At 44.8% G+C, this 22,792-nt stretch overlaps 1 protein-coding gene across 4 annotated transcripts in view; it reads left to right on the top strand.

Moving 5' to 3' along the window:
• Ptprg (protein tyrosine phosphatase receptor type G) overlaps positions 1-22,792 on the top strand; it is an 873,855-nt gene that overhangs the window by 828,635 nt on the left and 22,428 nt on the right. For all 4 annotated transcript variants that reach the window (XM_004661265.2, XM_004661264.2, XM_045136198.1 and 1 more), the window contains 5 exons: positions 2,292-2,383; positions 13,020-13,116; positions 19,502-19,584; positions 20,086-20,220; positions 21,126-21,260. In XM_004661265.2, coding sequence (XP_004661322.1) covers positions 2,292-2,383; positions 13,020-13,116; positions 19,502-19,584; positions 20,086-20,220; positions 21,126-21,260 — 542 coding nt within the window. The remainder of the gene's footprint in view (positions 1-2,291; positions 2,384-13,019; positions 13,117-19,501; positions 19,585-20,085; positions 20,221-21,125; positions 21,261-22,792) is intronic.

Raw genomic sequence — 22,792 nt, 5'->3', positions numbered from 1 at the left:
CTCAGGCTAGGGATGCGTGAACTGGTGGCTGCCAGTGTAATGCGAGTGCCTGTCCCGTAGTCTGATTGTGGTGGCACCTGGAAAACCAGAAGGGCGGGTAGATTTTCTTCGATAAAAATGCAAATGAAAGAGACTGGTGACAGCTACTTCATGATTACCTTGTTGAGCTCTGAGGAATGTTTGATGTATCGATGCAGGTAACAAACAGATATTTCTGAGCAAACGCGACACCAACTTGGATATTTTAATTGCACATTTTGCACTTTGTAGGAAAAAAAATATAATCAACAATGAACTTGAAAGCATTTCTTTCAAGTTTGAGGTGAGCTCTGCATGACCTTCCAGATGGCATGGTTTTCACCTAAGTCACCTTACAGGCATGAACATCTTTGCTGTTACGGGATACTATTCATAGAGACAAGAGATATTTTTCTCACTCTGAGCTGAAGACTGTATCCTCCGTCGATGAGTCTTATATTAATTAGAACTGGAAATTCCAAACTAGGACCCTGGGATGAATACTGTTCTCTCCGTGGACATTAACTGTCACTCTGCCCTTGAAGAGTTGTGTCTGACATTTAGAACAAAACAGGGCACCTCTGTGCTCCGCATACCCGGCTGTTCATGGCTTGGATTGTGTCTCCTCTCGCTCACTTTGTCTCACGCCGAAGGGCGAGTTTATCCTTTCACTAACCGCAGGGATTCCCCAACTTTGTCCACAATCGCTGTTTCTTCAACTTAACTTGATGGCTTACCGTGGCCATTTGACTATTACTGTAGAATTTGCTTACTTTGGAGCATTTTAAGTGATCAGATAATTTTGGAAACTTTTCTTGAATGCCATTCTGCTAAATATTCTGCGGAACGTTTTGGCTCTGCTGCGTTTGTTAATGCTGGTTACATCACGGGAGCTATAGATTTCTTGGGCGTACAAAGTGATTGCATATTCATGAACATCTTCAATCCTGAAATATTTGTAAATAACTTGGCAATTTTTTTTCATAAGATTACCTATTAAAATGACCAGGACTTGAAGGGTTCCCGCAGAGGGGATTTATATTTATAGCACATCACCTACTTGAAAGAAGTGCCATTTCTACACCCAGCAACTTATATGACTGGTCATATAAATCACCTTTCCTAAACAAAGTCTAAGAGATGCTATTTTCTGCTTAAGAATGATTCAAGTTTGAAAATGTCAATAGATGCAAAAAGCCACCCTAGAGCTTTGCTCTCTCAAAAGAAAGTAAAGAAGGAATGACATAGTCAATGTTAACTGTCACCAGATGAACAGAAATCAGATTGTCAGGCCTGGATCTATAAAATTCTTGCCAAAGTAGGACCTCATTTACACATACAGTTCTTCATACCCTTTGCTAAGAGAAGCATCTGTGAAAGTTTAGATGTTTGTGCGTTTGCCAAAGATCTTTCACTCTGAATAAAGTAAATGTCATGTCTGTTGTTTATCTCAAATTCGGCAGAGTATTTTTAAGAGGAAATATTTGCGGGGGAGGGCCGAAGGCGGAGGAGTTCAGGGAGCTGCGGTGAAGTTGGTGTGACCAAGGAGCAGCAAGAGTCAAGATTCAGAATGGATCTCTGTGAATAGACCTAGAGCTTACGTTGAACTCGAGATCTGAAAATGTTCTTTTGAAGTAACAATGCTCCAATAAACTAAGTAGTGGGGGTCTTCCTGAACTCTATACCTAGTCTGTCAACACCAAAAAAAAAAAAAAAAAAAAAAACAACAAAAAACCAGTTAATTCCGTCAAACTGATTATCTGGCACCATGGAGACACAGCTGTCTTGAGCTAAAATTCTGAGCACTTAAAGATAGATGGCATTGTACCCACAACCAGCTGGCACAAGGGCATCTATCTGTATACAAAAGATCGTGTAGACTTTAAAGATTGGAAAGAGAACATAATTGTTCCACATCACAGCTCAACTCATTCAATAGCAATTGAAAAAAAAAATTTAACACAGGTTTCGGTAAATGTTTTGATAAATGAGAGCCCTTGGCTAGATCAGACTGTTTATTTAGCTATGTAAATTGTCTAATATAAAAAGAAAAGTATGCCTACACATTCTTTAAAAGACCCTGTTTAATGTGGCTTATAGGCGATTCAAAGCCCCGATGAGGTCCAGAGTCCTTTCTTCAGGACATCTCTTTCAGATGGAACAATTATAACATTCTTGGCAAATGTTTGTCTTGAGTATGATTTCCTTTTTTCAGTGTCATTTATTTTATGGAGGTATTCTGTGTGACTTTGAATATCATTTTATTCCCCCAGATGACATGGAAGCCATTCCTGTCAAACAGTTTGTTAAACACATCGGTGAGCTGTATTCTAATAACCAGCATGGCTTCTCAGAGGATTTTGAGGTATGTTTCAAAACTGGCAATTAATTTCCAGAAACCATACTAGTCTTTCACTGGGATTTTGTAAGCTTGAGCTGAATTGGTTTTAAGCAGAACAGAATAACAACAACAACAACAAAAGTGCACCTTGGAGATTGTCTCACTCTGTTCATGGATAATTTTACAGCACCCTATGCTCCATGGTGGAGAAGGGGAATTAGAGCCCTTGTCCTGTGTGTCCACGTGTGTCAGTGGTTGAGAAGAAACCAGTCAGGGGAGGATTGTCTGTCTGGGAGCAGCAGAGCTCTCTGATTCCATGTCATTTTGGGGACTGCACATGACATAGTAGAGACAGGAGGTTTGGCATCCAAGGAAGTGGGTGCTGGCTCTGCACCCACTAGTGAGTTTTGTAAATCCTTGGGCCAATCGTTTCATCTCTCTCTGATCCCCCGTTTCCTCACTTAAAAAAAATGGTGTTAATATCATCCACATTCTAAAGACGCTAGGAAAAAAGAAACCCACATAGTAAACATCTTTCAAGTCGCTGGGCTCATTATTAATCGGCTTGCTGCTTTCTTGATGGTTAATAACTTGGAAAGGAGACTTGGGTTAACACAGCCCTCTGATTTGAAGAGCTGGTGTGTAGGAAACAAGGTAGAGAGTGGCACACACCACCCCGCCTGCCAGCTCCGGGTTCTGTGCCAGTTCAGCAGTGACAGGGTGTCAATGAGGAGCTATTAAACAGACTGCCCTTTTCTTCACTGAGGCACATCTCTGGCACCAAGAGCTGTGCCAGGGAGGCCAAGTGTGCATGGCAGCTCGGCTGTCTTCTCACTCTCTGGTAAGTGGGTTCCTTTCTCGTTCCCTTTCTCCACTGTAATGGAAAGGACAATGGCCTGTCCTCTTCCCACTTCCTGTGCCCACCTCTTCCCACAAATGCTCGTGATGGGACTCATGTGAAGTACCAGGAGGAAGCCACACACCTAGCAGGGGCAGTTATCCGCGTGAACAATGGAGAATAAAAACAGGACCAGAATCCTTCTCGAGCAGTTATATTGACAATTCATTTTATATTAAGTCATAGGGATTATTTTTGTTTTTTATTGTTGTTAGTTGTGGTATTGGGTATTGTTTTTGAGCAGAATGTAAACAAAAGAGGTGGACAGAAAGAACATAGAATAGTTTTATAGAATAGACAAAAGCTTGTCAGCTATTGAATGGAACGATGAGATGCTGACCCAAAAAGGCGCCTGTTTGACTACAAAGAACGTGGTTTAAGTCAAACGTTTTGTATTCATGAGGACCGCAAATGTGTGTGGTATTAAAGTGATTTAGTTCAATTGACTGTGGGCTGGATGACTGAGCAAGAATACTGAGGCATTTAACAATGTTGATGGTATTCAGGACAAACATTTATCCTCTCGAGAGCAAAATTTGATCAGGATGATCAAATGCAACTCGGGTTTCTCAATTATTTATGATTTGAGACCCCAGTGCTATTCATCACAGCTGGTTTTGACACCATTTAATTATTCAAAATAATCAGCTACACCTCTGTGTACTTGATTCGACTTAAAATGGGCCTCCTGCAGCAAGACCATGCCTGTGAACACATCCTGGGCTTTTTTTTTAAATAGGCTTACCAGGTAGGCAAGAGCTTCTTTTTTAAAATTTATTATTTCTTTTTAATTTTTAAAATTTATTTATTCATTTATTTATTTGAGAGGGACAGCCAGAGAGAGAGAGAGAGAGAGAGAGAAGGAGAGTGAGCGCGCCAGGGCCTCCAGACACTGCAAACGAGCTCCAGACGCGTGTGCCTCCTTGTGCATCTGGCTAACGTGGGTCCTGGGGAATTGGGTCTTGAACCAGGGTCCTTAGGCTTCACAGGCAAGCGCTTAACAGCTAAGCCATCTCTCCAGCCCACATCCTGGACATTGTGTATAGCCTGTTTCTACATCTAAGCACAGCACCACTGTGGCTCGCAGCTGGGTCACCTGCCCTGATGCTACAGCGTCAGTGTGATGGGCCGGGACAATGCAGCGGAAGGGCTATGTACAGCGGACAGTGTGGTTCTGCTGTGGTTCCCTAACCCGTTCTGAGAAAAATGTAACATGGAAGCTATTCAGAGTAGGAAGCATATTCTGCCTTTTGAAAAGGGAGAAAGAGGACACATAACACCTCACTACTGTACAGTGTCTCAAATTTAGCCAAAAGTTGAGGAATCTGTAAGCAAAAGCATTATTCCTTTTTGGTAACTTTGCTAACAGGGGAAATTGGTAACCCACTACATAAGAAACTAAGACAATCTTACACATTTTATTTATTTATTTATTTGGGCGGGGGGGGAGGGGGAGAGTGAGTGAGCACGCCAGGGCCTCCAGCCACTGCAAAAGCACTCTAGATGCATGCACCACCTTGTGCATCTGGCATACATGAGTTCTGGGGAATCAAAACCTGGGTGCTTTGGCTTTGCAGGTGAGCTCCTTGACAGTTAAGCCATCTCCAGCCCAAGAAACTAAAACTTTTATAAAGGGAGAATGCAGCAGGCCATATAATATAGGGCAGAAAAAGATTTTATGTAGGAGTAAAAGTATTCCAACCCTTTATTATACCAAGTGGACAGTGGTCTCAGCCCAGGTATTCAGGTCCGCTTCGTGAAGTAGTGGTGGCTCAGCACCAGGGTGCATTACTCGATACCTTCCTTGGGTCGCGTCTCTTGGTGGCCCCCACTTTTGATATGAGGACACTTTATCCAGAGAAAACTGAGGCACCAGGTGACTACGTTTTGAAGTACGAGCAGAGGGTCTGAGGCCAGGGTTTGCGATCTCAAGCCCATATGGTTAGCCTGGGAGACTCTGCCTTGTGTCATATCGTGGGCCAGAGTCAAGAAAAATAACCAAGTTTGCCCTTGATTATTATGCATCTGTGCGAAAGAAAGAAAATGAGGGCTAGAGAGATTGCTCAGTGGTCAAGGTGCATGCCTGAAAGGCCTAACAATCTGGTTCAAGTCCCTAGTACCCACATGAAGCCAGATGCACAAAGTGGTAAGAGGCCCTGGCATACCCATTCTTTTATCTCCTTGCAAATAAATGAAATTTCAAAAAAAAAGAAAGAAAGAAAGAAAATGAGGTGAACAAGTAATTCTCCCCAGTGCAAGTTCAGGTGCTTATCACACAGTCTTTCTAGCATAGAGCCTTGCTAGGTAACCCAAAATCTGGCTTGCAGTAATCGTTCCCATTGTCTGAATAGAGGCCTAAATTTAATCAAGTCACTGATCCTAAAGAATATGGAGAGACACTACCTGAGTGTACAGCTCCCATAACAGGAGGTAAGACCACAGAGCATCAACTATCCTCTGGCTGTAAGGCACAAGGGTGACTTGGAGCCCTTGCCCGAGAGTTCAGTCTCGTGGTTCTGGGAGGAGAGCAGAGGAAACACGACTGGCTCCTAATGCTGTGTGGGTTTCTGACGTCATACAGAGAAAACCCCCATGAACGTTGATTGGGGTATTTCAGTGAAAATTCTCCTTGCCCCATGCTGGTTTTGAAATCTTGGAATTCAAAAAAAAAAATGGGTGAATAACAGTCATATGATCAGAACTCAGGCTGGGGCGATGGCTCAGTGGTGAAGGCACTTGCCTGCGAAGCCTAACAACCCAGGTTCGACTTGCCCTGTGCCCATGTAAAGCAAGATGCGTAGGGTGGCACATGCAGATGGAGCTTGTTTGCAGCGGCTATAAGCCCTGGCATCGTCGTTCATTCATTCTCTCTCTCTCTCCTCGGAAATACATAAATAAAATATTATTGGAGCTCCACTGCTTTGGGAAGAATAAGAAAAACGGCCGCCCCGTGATTTTGAGTCTTTGGTGGCAATGCTAACAGCCAGAATTTGGTCCTTGTTGGATGAGTTCTGGAGGCCGTGAAAGGCTGATGATGTACTTACTACCTGAACGGTTTCGCAGTCACTAGAAATCCCATCGACCCTGGCCTCTAGGTAGTGCTAGATGACTCTGTTCCCGGGGCTACTTGAGCTCACCTCAGCCCCCCTGGGTTCCCAGGAATGTGGCCTCCCAGAGTGCTGACAACAAACAGATCAAGGGCCTCTTTCCCCACAGTCATCCTGCAGATGACTTCCTAAAGTATAGTGCTGGCACATTCTTTCCAAAGATGGGGATTTAGGGCAGGAAAGACGGCTTAGCGGTTAAGGCGGCACTTGGCTGTGAGGGCTAAGGACCCATGTTCTGCTCTCCAGACCCCACGTAAGCCAGACACACAAACGTGAGGCAAGTGCAAGCATCTGGAGCTCAATTTCTCTGTCTCCCTCTCTCTCTAAAAATAAATAAAAATAAATAAAAAAATAAAGAGGGGGAATTAGGGGCCAGGCGTGGTGGCACACGCCTTTAATCCCAGCACTTGGGAGGCAGAAATAGGAGGATTGCTGTGAGTTCGAGGCCACACTGAGACTCCACAGTGAATTCCAGGTCAGCCTGAGCTAAAGTAAGATCCTACCTCGGAAAACCAAAAAAAAAAAAAAAAAAAAAAAAGAAAGAGGGGGAATTAATCCAGAGCTCTGTGGGTCCAAGAAATGAGAGACAGGGGCTGTATAAAGACAGAAAGTCAGAAAAATAGGAAGCTTAAAGGCACAGGCATGAGGCCGGAGGTGCGTGACCCTTGAAAGCCGCCTTTGGGGAGTGACCTCTGCTGCAGTTAACTGCCGAGCTCGTTGCGGGCTGATTGTTCATGTTAAATCAGGAGCTCAGAGTTCGTCCACCTGAGTCCATGCTCGAGGGACCGATGCCCCGGCTGTTTTGAATAATGAGTGGAGACTTCTGCGGCTGCTGGTGACAGAACAGACAGGCCGGGAAGATATGTGGAGCTGTATGAAGACTGATGCCTGGGAGATGGCAGAAACTGACTCTGCCCCAGACGGATGTCAGTTTGGTCTTGAAGATGTTGAAAAGTATTTTCAGCCAGGCGTGGTGACACACGTGTTTAAGCCCAGTACATGGGAGGCAGAGGTAGGAGGATTGGTGTGAGCTCAAGACCACCCTGAAACCACATAGTGAATTCTAAGTCAGCCTGGGCTAGAATGAGAGCCTACCTTGAAAATGAAATATATTTTAAACGCTTAATATGAAGAAAATAATAGCTATTTAACTGGAGGCTTTTTTGAAGAGTTGGAGGAAAGCAGCTTAACTGTTCATGAAAATTGTGACATTATAGACCAGCTACAAGATAGTAGGTACTGTATTGTCCTGTCCAAAGACAGGAAGCTTTTCGGGGTGAGAGTGGGAGTTACTGTAAGTGAAGACAAACACTTCTGGATAGGGAGACAGAAGAAAAGAAATTCCTATCAATAAAGCAGAAAACGGTCTTTCCAAAGGGCATGGGGTAAAAACTATCTGGGATTAGAATAGGAACTTGTAAACGATTAGCTGAGGCCTCAAGAAGCTTGGCAAGAGAACTGGGGATTTATCCAGACGCTCGTGAGGAGAGGAGCTTCACAGCCAGCGCAGCACAAGGAGTGTCCACGCCGATGGCCTGAGCGGAGCAGCACGGAGGGCGGACGACGCGGTGTCCGCCGCATCTATGGAGGGGGCCCTGCCCTTAGTGGGACACCCCCAGCTCAGGACCTCAGCTGAGAAGAATAGTCCCCTCAGCATACTGGTAGGCTGCCTGAGTGGTGTCCATACTCACTCCAATGGCCGGTTACCAGGTCCAGAACAATCTCTTTCAGACCTGTTTATGGGATATTTGAACGATTCATAGATGTGATTTGTTGTTGTTGTTTAGAAGGGAGCCCTGGGAGGGCCAGACAGCTCACCAGACAGTCAACAACTCCGGGCGGGAGGTGGATCAGCCTATTTCATCTCCTAGATCACATGGCAGTGTTCATGTGTGTACGTATTTGTTTAGTTATATTTACCTTATTTTAAACCTCCTGCTTCCTTTGGCCAGCTCTTGTGATTGAATAAATACCCGCTAACATTTAGAATATTCATCTTGTAGTTCCGGCTTTGTCCTTCAGACAATAAGATACAAACATGCTTCTTTCAGTTCACCGGCAGAGTGCTTGATAGATAATGTTCTGAGCCTCACACCGTCCACTAGGGTCACTCTAAACGGGCTCCGTACCTATCATCTGTGAAGTGCCAATCCTGATAGAGAAAAGTCACTCCACAATCAGATGGTACTGTGAATGTCTCAATGAACTGAGCAGTATTGCAAGGAATTACAGGTGACGTTATCATCCACCAGGCGCAATCAGATGGCCTTGGGCTAATCCTGTGAGTTCTAATAAAATCAGATTTAATATTATATATGACTTTTCTTTGTTTTCTGTCATTCACATAATTTGAAAAGTGAAATGCAGGCAATGCATCAGACCAAGGGTTTTAAACGACAAAAGGGTTTCATTGGCCATACTGAATGGTGGCTTTGCGTGGTATACACAGCTGACCACAAGCAGGCCTGCTCAGATGCATTATATCATAGCCTAGAGTCAGCCTCAGTCCATGGATAGCATGGTCAGAGCCATAGCAAAAGAAAAGAAAAAGAATCAGTAGCCCAGACCAATTTCAGACTAAGGAACTAAAGGCAAATCTGTCAATATAAGCCTATGAGCATCTCAGTGCTACAGGGATGCATGCCAGGAGGAAGATTCCACAAGATGGTGTCAGCTTGTCTCTGGGGTTTGTCTGCAGAATCAAGTAAAACTGTCCAGAGGGATGGAGAGATGGCTTAGCAGTTAAGGCACTTGCCTGCGAAGCCTAAGGACCCATGTTCGAGTCTCCAGGTCGCACATGCCCACTAGGTGGCACAAGCGTCTAGAATTCAATTGCAGAGGCTGAGGTCCTGGAGCACCAATGCTCTCTCTGGCATGCTCTAGCTCTCTCTCTCTCTTAAAAAAAATATGCAGAAAGCAAGTCCATTTTCAGAAGTTTCTGGCCAACAAAGAGCATGCCTCGGACATTGATAGCAATTTCAGTATTGTTAAGATATCAAGGCATTACTTTTTGCCGACACTTTTTCTCAATTTAAAGAAAAGAGCCAGAGCTGGAGAGCTGGCTTAGTGGTTAAGGCGCTTGCCTGCAAAGCCAAAGGACCCAGGTTTGATTCCCCAGGACCCATGTAAGCCAGATACACAAGGGGGTGCTCTTATCTGGAGTTCATCTGCAACGGCTGGAGGCCCTGGCATGCCCATTCTCTTCCCCCCCCCCTTCAGTGTGTGTCTGCCTCTTTTCCTCTCTCAAATAAAAATTTAAATCAGTAAACACAGATAAGAGCCAAAGACAGCATTAAGACTCTAAATCAGTTTGCAAAACCATGGGTCATAAGCTAGTTTGGAAAACAGCAGCATATAACAGAATTAAAAACCAGGCAACATTCATCATGAACACACTTCCTCCCACAGAGGTGGGTCCAGTTAATGCCTGTGGGACTTTTTTCTTTTTCTTTTTCTTTTTTTAAATGAGCAGCTAGGAAATCCTACAATTATGAAAAAAAATTCAAGATGAGACTTCCAGCCAAGATGGCGACCACCTAGCTGCGCTGCAAATCCTGGGGAAAGAAAGATGCAGATCCTAAGGAGAGAGCCATCCCATCATACCTCAAAAGGGCCCTGGCTGAAATGAAGGAAAATTGGCAAAACAAGCAAGGGTGCTGTTTTCCTGATGAACCGGATACCAGCACAAGGGGGAAGGAGACCAACACAGAGAAAAATCAACTCCTACCAAACCAGAGAGCCAGAGCCTCAGGGACCCCCAATACCTCATCACTGAAGCAGACCAAAAATGAACCCAACACGGCTCAGGGAAATTTTGAGGAAGAGGGGGCGGAAAGGATGTCAGAGCCACATGTTGGGTCATGATATGCAGAGACACTTATCATACCAATAACTGTGGGCTAACTCCACAATGCACGACCCATTTACATCAACAAGGAGGGGCCAATGGGGAGGGGGTAGGTCACAGATGAGCCTAATAATGGTACCAAACTGCCTGTATTTGCTGAATAGAAAACTAATAAAAAATAAAATAAAGTCAAGATGTAGCTTCCCAGAACCAGTCAGTGGATTCATTTCCTTTGAACAGATTATAACCTTTTATTTATTTATATAAAGAGGAAGATGATGGGGGTGAATGTCCTCACAGAGCCTGATGCATGTCAAGTCACTGCTTAAGTTTTTCTTCATTTATTTGAGAGAGAAAGAAAGGGTGTGCCAGGCCTCTAGCCACTCCAAATGAGCTGCAGTTGCCTGAGCCATGGGCACCTGGCTTACGTGGGTCCTAGGGAATCAAACCTGGGTCCTCAGGCTTCACTGGCAAGTTGCCTTAACCAGCTAAGCTATCTCTCCAGCCCACCTTTGTATTTATAGACCTGAGTTAGGTGATTTTACGACAGAGTTCCTCCTTGCAGACAAGGGGAGGGAGACTCCTCATGGAGAAGAGCTTTGATTGTACAAGACAGCCAGTTCCTTGTTTTATTGTCCTTGATGTAAATGCCGTGGAAAACATCTGTAGTTGCTGCGCAACTCCTTTGCCAATAAAGGTCCCGTGCTCCCAAGCTCCACTACGCCTGCCGAGGAAAACACTTCTGATAAGCTTGTGTCACTTGGCTCCTCTCTGTGGCGGTGTGCCCTGCGAATGACTTCCTGTATTAGTCAGCGTCAGTACTTTATCCATTCGAAGCAGTCAGTGTAGAGACTTTGGCTTTTGTATTGGACGATGTTTGTATCCAGGGCTAAGGGCAGGGAAGCTGTGGCTTTTTTTTTTTTTTGGAAAGTTCACTTAGTAAAATTTGAGTTCACAAATAATTTATCAGGGCCAAGTACAACTGAGCCAGACAAGATAATTTCAGGCTAAATATTCAAACTGAGTCTTTTTGGACCATGTGTAGTCATGGTGATGAAACAAGGCCATGATCACATGGCGGGGCCCAGTGTAGATTGCCCGTGGAGATCCCTGTTTATCCTCCAACACTCAAGTGAATCGCTGTGGTCTGTGTGAAGTCTCTTCACTCGATCCATCTTGTTTGCCATCATTGTTTTTTTGTGTGGCATCGTTTTCAGGCCTCTTGTCTGTTGACATTTGGATGGTGGTGTCTCTCTCTCACAAAAGGGAGAATCTTTTGTACCCCAATGTCTGGGTCAGAATCTGGAAGGAAAGGGACGTGTAATGAATTAGTAAAGGATGGAAATTACTGTCCCTTCCTCATATGCATGTGGTGATTACAGCAGTAACTGCATGTGACTTGAGGGCTAGGAAGATAAAGACCTCAGCAAACTTAGGGGGTGACAAATACGTGCTCTTTGGATTTATATCTGTCTGTCTGTCTCTCTGTGTAGCAGGGGTAGATAGACAAACAGATGATAGTGAGTCATGTCACTGAATGATAGATTATAAAACCTGCCACTCTGGTTCTGTCATTGCATGAATACCAGTGTACCTGCATATGCCTGGATGGTCTAGGGAAATCACTTAACATGCTGTGTGTGTATGTATGTACGTGTGTGTGTGTGATTTCATATGTGTATCTACATTCAGAGGCCAGAAATCGGCTTTAGGTGCCATTTTTCAGGGGCCTGGTCCACCTTTTCCTTTTTGAGACAGTGTTCCTCAATGGCCTGGAACTCAGCATGTAGGCTCCTCCAGGGATTCCCTTCATCTCCACCTCCCCAGTGCTGGGTTTACGAGGGCAAACCACGCCTGGCTTTATGTCAACATGGGCTCTGGGGATCAAACTCTGATCCTCATGCTTGCAAAGGAAGCATCTTAGTGATTGCGCTCTCTCTCCAACCCTCAACACGGCCTCCTGATACAATGAAGACAGACTGTAGACATGAGTTGTGAGGTAGTTTCCACTGTAATGACATACCATTTTACAGCAGTTCTTAAAAAAGTATTGTCACGGGGCTGGAGGGATGGTTTAGTAGTAACGGTGCTTGCCTACAAAGCCTAAGGACCCGGGTTCAACTCTCCACATCCCACATAGGCCAGATACACAAGGTGATATAAGCACACAAGGTCATAAGCACACACATCTAGAATTCTACTGCAGTGGCTGGAGGCCCTGGTACACCAGATCTCTCTCCCTCCCTCCCTCTCTCTCTCATAAAAAGTTTATAAAAATTTTTTTTACTTACTTGCAAGCAGAGAGAGAGAGACAGAGAGAAAAGACAAAGAGAACAGGTGCACCAGGGTGTCCAACCACTGCATATGAACTCCAGATGTATACGCCACTTTATGCATCTGGCTTTATGTGGGTACTGAGGAATTGAACCTGAGTCCTTAGGCTTTGCAGGCAAGCTCCTTAACCATAGAGCCATCTGTCCAGCCCTCCAGTACTTTTTTTTTCTTAAATGAAAAGAAACGCACTCTAAAATGGCAACAAAAACACAGCAAATATTTCAGCCATTAAGTCATTAATGAGGTTCTGTGCTGTGCATAATCACCTGGGCCCTACCTTACACACCACGTTAGCATCACCTGTGCCTACGATGCACTTCAGCGTCACTAGGCAACAGGAGTCCTCCGGCCTCAGTGTACTCTTAGGGGATTCCTCTCTGGCGTACGCAGTCTGAGCTAACGGAAATGGGAGCAGTGCCCGGTGGCGGCGGTTCTTCTAAAGCGTGTCTGAGACGTGCTCTGTTTCCCCCCTAGGAAGTCCAGCGCTGTGCCGCTGACGTGAACATCACCGCAGAGCATTCCAACCACCCGGATAACAAGCACAAAAACAGATACATCAACATTTTAGCATGTGAGTAGTCAACTTGCAACTCCCTGTCACTGTGAGGAAATCAGATGTCCATGCTGGCGTGTGCTAAAAGCAGTCGGAACCAGAGTGCCAACGGAGGCTGGCATTTTCAAGCCAATCTCTCATGAGCGCCTCTCCCACCACGTGAATGGAGTAAGAACATTCTCGGCCCCCTTAAGTCTCTCACTGGCGCTCGGATCTCAGAGAGCTTCATGAGGTGATGGGAAGAAACTGTTCTGAGCACCACTGTTTTCACACGAAGTGATGTAAAGTCAGCTCTCTGAAGTCCAAGTCACTTAAACTATGGGGGCAATGTTTTTAACCAGTGAGAGCTGCATCTTTTTTTTTAAATAAAAATAGAAATTTGGGCCACTAAATCTAATAAGCTACATTTCAAAGATGTCTAAGATTGTATAACTGGTCTTTCCTCAGGGGATGAGCCTACTCCTTCTGGCCATATGTTTAGCACTGCCTCATATATTTTCTCCATAACCATTTTATTCATTTGCAAACAAGAGAGAGAGAGGGCATGGTAGGGCCAGGAATGTCTGCAGAAGCTCACGTGGCATCATACCAGACTGAATCCTAGGGCAAGGACTCGAAGTCATCTTTGTAGCATTTGGCTTTACATCTGGCTTTTCAGGGGTACTGAGCAATCAAACCTAGACCACCAGGCTTTGCAAGCAAGTTCCTTTAACTGCTGAGCCATCTCTAGGCCATGCCCTATGTATATCCAAAGTCAGAGCATTCTGGAGTTTAGAGATTCAAGCAAACAGGCATTCTTCAGGTAGAACCTGACAGAATCCCCTGAGAGTCCAGGCTGTGACTGCATAGCCACTTTTCACAAACACCCAGGACTTGTGTCACTGGCAAATACATCTCCAACCTGGAAGTGAAATTTCATGACATGAGGCTGGAAAAGCTTCAGGTTTTAGAGCACTTCAGATCAGATGTTTAACTAGTAAAAACCATGAAAATTATTCTAAAATATGAAAACCTCAAAAAATCTTCAATACTTCTGGTCCTAATGTTTCAGATAAAAGGAACTCAATGTGTATGTGTTTTGACATGAAAGATAGGAGCAGAAGTTTATGGCTAATACATAATATGAAAAGGGCCACATAACACACAGTAAAATATATAAATGGAACTTAAATTTGAACACACATCACAAGGATTTTTTAATAAAATTTTAATGAGCTATAATTCATGTACCACATAAAATATAACAATTACAGTATACAATCCAGGGCTGGAGAGATGGCTTAGCAGTTAAGATGCTTGCTGCAAAGCAACAGGACCCAGGTTTGAGTCTCCAGGTCCCACATAAGCCAGATGCACATGGTGACATAGGTGCCTGAAGTTTGTTTGCAGTGGCTGGAGGCCCTGGTGTGTCCATTCTCTCTCTCTCTCTCTCTCCCTCTAATAAATAAGCAAATCTTTAAAAAGTATACAACCCAGGGCTGGAGAGACGGCTTAGCGGTTAAGCGCTTGCCTGTGAAGCCTAAGGACCCCGGTTCGAGGCTCGGTTCCCCAGGTCCCACGTTAGCCAGATGCACAAGGGGGTGCACGCGTCTGGAGTTCGTTTGCAGAGGCTGGAAGCTCTGGCGCGCCCATTCTCTCTCTCTCCCTCTACCTGTCTTTCTCTCTGTGTCTGTCGCTCTCAAATAAATAAATAAAAAATTTATTAAAAAAAAAAAAAGAAAGAAAAAAACAGTATACAATCCAGTGAGCATATGCAGAAATATACATTTATACAACCCAATATAACTCCATAGCTGTTAAGTGGCATTCCTAAATCATCCCTCTATCCATCCACTAGAAATTATTTCATCCACATTCTGTTTCTGAGGATTTGCATAGTCTGGACATTTCCTGTACATGGAACCACACATGTGACCCGTTGTGTCTGGCCTCTCTCACTTAGCAAGTTTTCATAGTTCACTCATGTGGTACCATGAATCAGTATCGCATTCCTTTTTATAGGTAATTGAATCCAGGGTATAGGTTTTGTTTATTCACCCGTCGCTTCATAGACATCTGGGTTTTGTTCAGCATGTGGCTGGCACGCATGCGGCCAGGACCATCCCTAGGTGAGGCTTTGTGGAGACCTACTGCCATTTTACTAGGGTGCACATGCAGAAGGGGTTGTTCAGTTATCTGAGGAGTCTGTGTTTAACACTTGCAAGACCTGCTGAACTTGTCCAGAGTGGCTACTCCAATCTATATTCCCATGGGAAGTGTAGGAGGGGTCCTGAGTCTTCACATGACAGTTTTTTTTTTTAATTTAATTTAACAGTTTTCTTTTCAGCAAATACAGGCAGTTTGGTACCATTGTTTAGGTTCATTCATGATCCACCCCCTCCCAATGGACCCTCCTTGTTGATGTAAATGGGTCGTGCATTGTGGAGTTAGCCCACAGTTATTGGTACGATAAATGTCTCTGCATATCATGACCCCACATGTGGCTCTGACATTCTTTCCGCCCCCTCTTCCGCAAAATTTCCGAGCCGTGTTGGGTTCATTTTTGGTCTGCTTCAGTGCTGAGGTGTTGGGGGCCTCTGAGGCTCTGGCTCTCTGATTTGGTAGGAGTTGATTTTTCTCTGTGTTGGTCTCCTTCCCCTTTGTGCTGGTATCCGGTTCATCAGGAAAACAGCACCCTTGCTTGTTTCGCCATTTTTCTTTAGTTTCAGTCGGGCCCCTTTTGAGGTTTAATTTTTTAATTGACAACTTTCATAACTGTGGATAATAACCCATGGCAATTCCCTCCCCTCACTTTCCCCTTTGAAATTCCACTCTCCATCATATCCCCTCCCCCTCTCAATCAGTCTCTCTTTTATTTTGATGTCATGATGTTTTCCTCCTATTATGACGGTCTTGTGTAGGTAGTGTCAGGCACTGTGAGGTCATGGATATCCAGGCCATTTTGTGTCTGGGGGGAGCACCTTGTAAGGAGGTCCTGCCCTTCCTTTGACTCTTACATTCTTACCACCACCTCTTCTGCAATGAACCCTGAGCCTTGGAAGGTGTGATACAGATATTTCAGTGCTGAGCACTCCTCTGTCACTTCTGAGCACCATGTTGCCTTTTGAGGCATCCCAAGGTCACTGCCATCTGAGAAGAGAAGCTTCTCTAAATAAAAGTGAGAGTAGCATTAGTATGAGTATGAACATTAAGAGAAGTGATTAATGGGCAGTTTGGTGAGCATGGTATATACATTTAGCCAGCAGCCCTATACCCCTAGGGCTCACGAGTACCCCTGTTGTAGGTTTTCAGTATCAGGGATCTATTCCCTCCCACAGAGCAGCCCTCCAGTCCAATTAGAGAGTGGTTGGCTTCCCACATAACGGACATGTCATTATTGCACCCATTGGCTCATTTGGCCTGGCTGGCCAAATTTAAGGCTTGCAGCTGACACTAATTTTTTGATAAGAGTCCTGGTAATGGTAGGAAGTGGTGTCCCACTGTTGTTTTTTTTTAAATTTATTTATCTATTTATTTATTTATTTGAAAGTGACAGACACAGAGAGAACGACAGATAGAGGGAGAGAGAGAGAATGGGCATGCCAGGGCTTCCAGCCTCTGCAAACGAACTCCAGACACGTGCGCCCCTTGTGCATCTGGCTAACATGGGACCTGGGGAACCGAGCCTCGAACCAGGGTCCTTAGGCTTCACAGGCAAGCGCTTAACCGCTAAGCCATCTCTCCAGCCCCCACTGTTGTTTTGATTTGCACATCCCTGTTCTGTTCCCAGATGGTTAGTATAGCTCAGCATCTTTCCACATGCCCCCTGGTTATTTGTAGGTCTTAGCACCTTTTATCCCTCTCTTACAGTATTTTTTGGTAAAGTTTTTTATTTATCTGAAAGAGAGAAAATGGACATACCAGACTGTAAAAGAACTCCAGTCCCAGATGCCGCCTTGTGTATCTGGCTTACATGGGTATTGGAGAAGTGAACCTTGGGTCCTTAGGCTTTGCAACGGGTGCCTTAACCAGTGAGCCATCTCTCCAGCCCCTTCTTCCGCTCTTTTAAAGCTCGATTACTTATCTTTTTACTGTTAAGAGTTATATATTCTGGACTCTTCTCTCTATTATATAGCTTGCATTCCCTCTCATTCTTTGCATTGTATTTTTATTTTCTCAATCGTGCCTTCTGAAACACAAATCTTCAAAATTCTGGTGAAATCCCCTCTAACCTGTTTTATTGTTGTTGCCTGTGTTTGTGGTTTCATCTGTAAGAAAGCATTGCCTAGTGAAACATCATACCAAGATTTATTCCTTTATTTTTAATTTTAAGAATCGTGTGGGGCTGGAGGGATGGCCTAGCAGTTAAGGCACTTGCTTGCAAACCCAAAGGACCCAGGTTTGATTCCCCAGGACCCACATAAGCCAGACGTACAAGGTGGCACATGCATCTGGAGTTTGTTTGCAGTGGCTGGAGGCCCTGCTGTGCGTGCATGCTCTCTCTCTCAAATAAATGAATGAAAATAAAATACTTTTAAAAAAAAGAATTGTATGATTTTGGTGGGTTGGAGAGATAGCTGAGTCAGCATGAGGAACTAGTGCCGTGTAAAAATGCCCTGTGTGGCGACGTGTGTGTATAATGCCAGCACTGGAGAGCCAGAGACAGTTGGATCCCTGTGGCTGAGCAACCAGTCCAGCATAATTGTTGAGTTTCAGGCTAATGAGAGACCCTGCCTCCCCCACCCCAACTGAAGAGTGGATGGTGCTCCTCCGGATGACACCCACCGGAAATAGATTTATCCACATGCAAAAGATGAAGATGAGCTCCCGGAATCTTAGACCACATAGAACATTAACTCAGAATTACCGAAGACTTACGTATAAGAGCTGAAAGCATAACGTGTTTATTCATGTGTTGTTGTACTTTCAGGGCGGAGAGTACAGACACTCCTTCCACTGTGCCTGGAGGATTTTTCTCCTGTTTCTGTGGCTTAGCACTTGCTGTAAGGTGCGGGGCTGTTTGGAGACCCTGGATTCTGTTCTGGTGTGCCCATCTTTCTGCCAGTGCCATGCTGTCTTGGTGACTGGCAGGCCTGTGTGACAAAGTTTAACACTGGGTTGAGTCTACTTTTCTGGGCTCCTCCTACTTGCATATGGGTTTCAGCGTCCCCTGGTCCCTTACCAGAGTGCGGGCTGCCCTGCCTGTGGGACGAGTCGGAGAGTCATTGCCATCTTCATGGTAGATCTTTCCACTTCGCTTGTCTTCCTTTAATTCTTTCAACAATGGTTTGTAGTCTACAGCCTATGAACTTTTGCTTCTTTTGTTAAAAAAAATATTTGCAAGCACAGAGCAAGCGAGGGCATACACATAGGCACGCCAGGGCCTCTTGCTACTGCAAATGAACTCCAGATGCATGCGCCACTTTGTGAACCTGGCTTTATGTGGGTACTAGGGAATCGAACCTTGGCTAGTAGGCTTTGCAAGCAATTGCCTGTAATCACTGAGGCAACCTCCCCAGCTCCAGCTTCTGTCCTTCCTATATGTGATGCTTTGTTGCAAGTGAACTCTTTCACTCAACTTCATCTTTAGACAGCCCATTGCCACTGTAAAGCCATGCAATCATTCTTATGTGGCGATCTTATTTGCTACCACCTTGTTGACTCCATTCATGGCCTTTATCTACTTCCTGTATTCATACCTTTACACAGCAAAGGATACTATAGGACCAGCAAGCTCAATGAGACCCTGAATGTGCTAAAAACATGATGTGGGAAAATGTCTGGTCCCTTGTGTCCTTAGATTCTATATAGGTACAGGGAATCCATCTGAATTTTGTGATAAGATGCTCTGTCTTGATATTATCAACAGTAACCATTTTTTTTTATCTATTGTGCCAAGAAGGGGACAAGGGCACGAGCAATGCAAATGCAATCAAAGGCCCTCGAGTTTGGTTTTTATTTTATTTTATTTTATTTATTTATTTATTTATGAGCGACAAACACAGAGAGAAAGACAGATAGAGGGAGAGAGAGAGAATGGGCGCGCCAGGGCTTCCAGCCTCTGCAAACGAACTCCAGACGCGTGCGCCCCCTTGTGCATCTGGCTAACGTGGGACCTGGGGAACCGAGCCTCGAACCGGGGTCCTTAGGATTCACAGGCAAGCGCTTAACTGCTAAGCCATCTCTCCAGCCCTCGAGTTTGGTTTTTAAAATAGAAGAATGAAAATCTGGAACATTACAACTTGTAGTTTCATAGAAACTAGGAAAAAACCTTAAGTAGCATTTCTTGAGTATTTCTCTAAGGTAGGAGAGTGGGTTTGAATGCTCTTTGTAGTAATTGATCTCATGTTATCTGATTGCCATAGAATGCTGCCAGGGTTGTTTTTTAAACTACATTTTGTTTTTGCTTTTCTGTTCTCTGCAGATGATCATAGTAGGGTGAAGCTAAGACCTTTGCCGGGGAAAGACTCTAAGCACAGTGACTATATCAACGCCAACTATGTGGACGTAAGTCAGAGGTGTTCTCGTAAGTTCATTCATCAAAGTTGGAGACGGCATGCAGAGAAGGAGGGTGGGATGTACCAGGGTCTCTTACTCCTGCCAACAAACTCCAGATACGTGGACCACCTTGCGCACTTGGCTTAATGTGGGTACTGGGGAATTGAACCCCAGGCCGTGAGGCTTGTAAGCAAACACCTTTAACCACTGAGCCAGTCTCCAGCCCAGCTGTATGTATTTTAATACTACACAGAAGCCGGGCATGGTGGCGCACACCTTTAATCCCCAGCGCTTGGGAAGCAGAGGTAGGAGGATCACCATGAGTTCAAGGATGACAGTGAATTCCAGGTCAGGCTAGAATGAAACCCTAACCTCAAAAAACAGAACAAAAATACTGCACAGGACTTTCACAGGAAACACAGCCTGTGTGATGCCGAAGGGGCCTGAATTCTTAGCTGGTCTTCTGTGGCGTGCTCCAGTCTCACTCTGTGCTGTGTGTCGTCTCTGAAGGGTTACAACAAGGCGAAAGCCTACATTGCCACCCAGGGACCTTTAAAGTCCACGTTTGAAGATTTCTGGAGGATGATTTGGGAACAAAATACTGGAATCATTGTCATGATCACGAACCTTGTGGAGAAAGGAAGGGTAAGAGCCTCTCGGTTTATACTACGGCCTTAAGATCCACTTCCTGTCCTTCTACCTCGCTCTTTCCATCCGAATGGCTCTCTACTCACAAAGCACCTGAAAAGTCCCTGATGTGGGACAGAACCTGGGCAGATGTGAAGAAATGAACGTGTCCTCTCTGCTCCTGTCTGCTACTGGTCTGGTGGCAAGAGAGCTAAGGCATTCCCAGTGTGTGTTACACGTGATGACAGAGGGCCGTGCTAGGCAAATGCTGTGAAATAAGGAGTGTATCCTGTGGTGTGGAAGGGTGGTATTTTTTTTATGAGAGACAGAATTGGTATACCAGGGCCTCTAGCCATGGTGATCAGACTCCAGATGCATGTGCCACCTTGTGCGACCTTGTGCATCTGGCTTGTGTGGGATCTGGAGAGTCAAACATGGGTCATATGAAAGATTTTTAAGAGCTGATATTTGAGAGGAAGAAAAGGGATTCTACATAGAAAGCAGGCAACAAAGAGACAGGCAGCTGGACGGTATGTGGTCAGGGGAACAGGGGTAAGGGTAGGACCCATAAGCACCTCGACCATCATGATGAAGGATGGTATAGAATATACTGGAATATTAGCTTTATAGCAGATGGTGCCGATCTAGTCTGGAATAAGGACTAAGCCTCGAGTTCATTGCTCAAAACCCCACAGCATCCCTGACAATCTTGCCTTTGGTGAGCTGAGTTGTAATGCAAAGATTCCAACTTTAAAAACACCTATTGTTCAGACATTGTATTGTGAAGAGAGATTACACCTGCCTTTAAACATTTCAGCCTGTGCATTTCTTTTTCAGTCTAATAAATGGCAATCCTATGTATGTCTTAAAATCATCATTTGAAATTTGTGAATTTGAATTTTTTTTTTTTTTTTTTTTTGCAGCGAAAATGTGATCAGTACTGGCCAACAGAGAACAGTGAGGAGTACGGAAGCATCATCGTCACACTGAAGAGCACAAAAGTCCACGCCTGCTACACCATCCGGCGTTTCTCAATCAGAAATACTAAAGTGAAAAAGGTATGTCGGGATACTTCAGGTGCATCTCTTTTTGTACTTGGATGAAAATTACTTTAACGTGAAGGCCAAAATTTCTGGCTCCTTTTTTATACCATTTCCCACAACTCATTTAATCACTTCTTTGGGCTCGTGTTTGGTGACAGGATCTCAAATTCACCGAGTAGCCAGAGGTGACTTTGAACTTGTAATTCTCTGGCCGCCATCTCTCTAGTGCTGGAATTACAAACGCATGCTGCCGTGCCAGGTTTAGCCTGGGGCAGCACTCTCCTGAGCTACATCCCCAGCCCACAGCTCTCTCTGGCTGACATCAGTATAGAGCAAAGGACATAACAGACTTTAGCTGGCCCGAGTGATCTAAAACACACATGCGTGTGCATGCAAATCCTCGGTCTGTGAAGTTCTTGCTGTGCAGCCTGAGGATCTGACTGAATCCCCAGCACCCATGTGAAAGCTGGGCATGTTGACACGTGCCTGTGATCCCTGTGTGGAAGCGGAGACGGGGGATACCTTGGGCTTGTGGCCTGCCCAGCTAGCTAAGGTGGCAAGCTCCAACTTCAGTGAAGGTCTGTTCCAAAAATATGAGGTGGAGAGCCATCCAGGACAATACCCAGTGTGTCTGCCTCTCGCCTCCACACACAAACCCATGAATCTTCTTTGGTAAACATCGTACGTACACTAACTACGGCAGCATCTGTGTGCTGATTTTCTGTTTGAAGTATTTTTGTGGTTCTTGTTTGTTTTGGTTTTTCGAGGTAGGGTCTCACTGTAGGCCAGGCTGACCTGGAATTCACTATGGAGTCTCAGGGTGGCCTCAAACTCACAGCGATTCTCCTAACCTCTGCCTCCCAAGTGCTGGGATTAAAGGTGTGTACCGCCACACCTGGTTGGTTGAAGCATTTTTTTTTTAAATTTTTTTTTAGACTTTTTATTTATTTATTTGAGAGTGACAGACACAGAGAGAAAGACAGATAGAGGGAGAGAGACAGAATGGGCGCGCCAGGGCTTCCAGCCTCTGCAAACGAACTCCAGACGCGTGCGCCCCCTTGTGCATCTGGCTAACGTGGGACCTGGGGAACCGAGCCTCGAACCGGGGTCCTTAGGCTTCACAGGCAAGCGCTTAACCGCTAAGCCATCTCTCCAGCCCAGTTGAAGCATTTTTAACTAAGAACTTTACATCTGGACACACAGTCATTTGACCGTGTTCTCATCCTACAAGAACCCTTCCTGCACAAAGTTGATAGACTCAGAACCAAGCTAGTGGGTCTTGTGATTTATTTTTATTATTTAAGAGTAGGAAAGAGAATAGGTGCACCAGGGCTTCCAGCCACTGCAAACGAATTTCAGATGCATGCGCCACCTTGTGCATCTAGTGTACGTTGGTACTGGGGAATCAAACTGAGGTCCTTAGGCTTTGCAAGCAAGTGCCGTAACTGCTAAACCATCTCTCCAGCCGGTCTTATGATTTAATTTTTTAAAAATTTTATTTGATATATAACAGGTTATACCCTTTGTTTTTCTTATTCTAGGTAGGG

Source organism: Jaculus jaculus, chromosome 16, assembly GCF_020740685.1.
Source record: "Jaculus jaculus isolate mJacJac1 chromosome 16, mJacJac1.mat.Y.cur, whole genome shotgun sequence".
Lineage (NCBI taxonomy): Eukaryota > Metazoa > Chordata > Mammalia > Rodentia > Dipodidae > Jaculus > Jaculus jaculus.
This window is presented reverse-complemented; position numbering and strand designations above follow the sequence as displayed.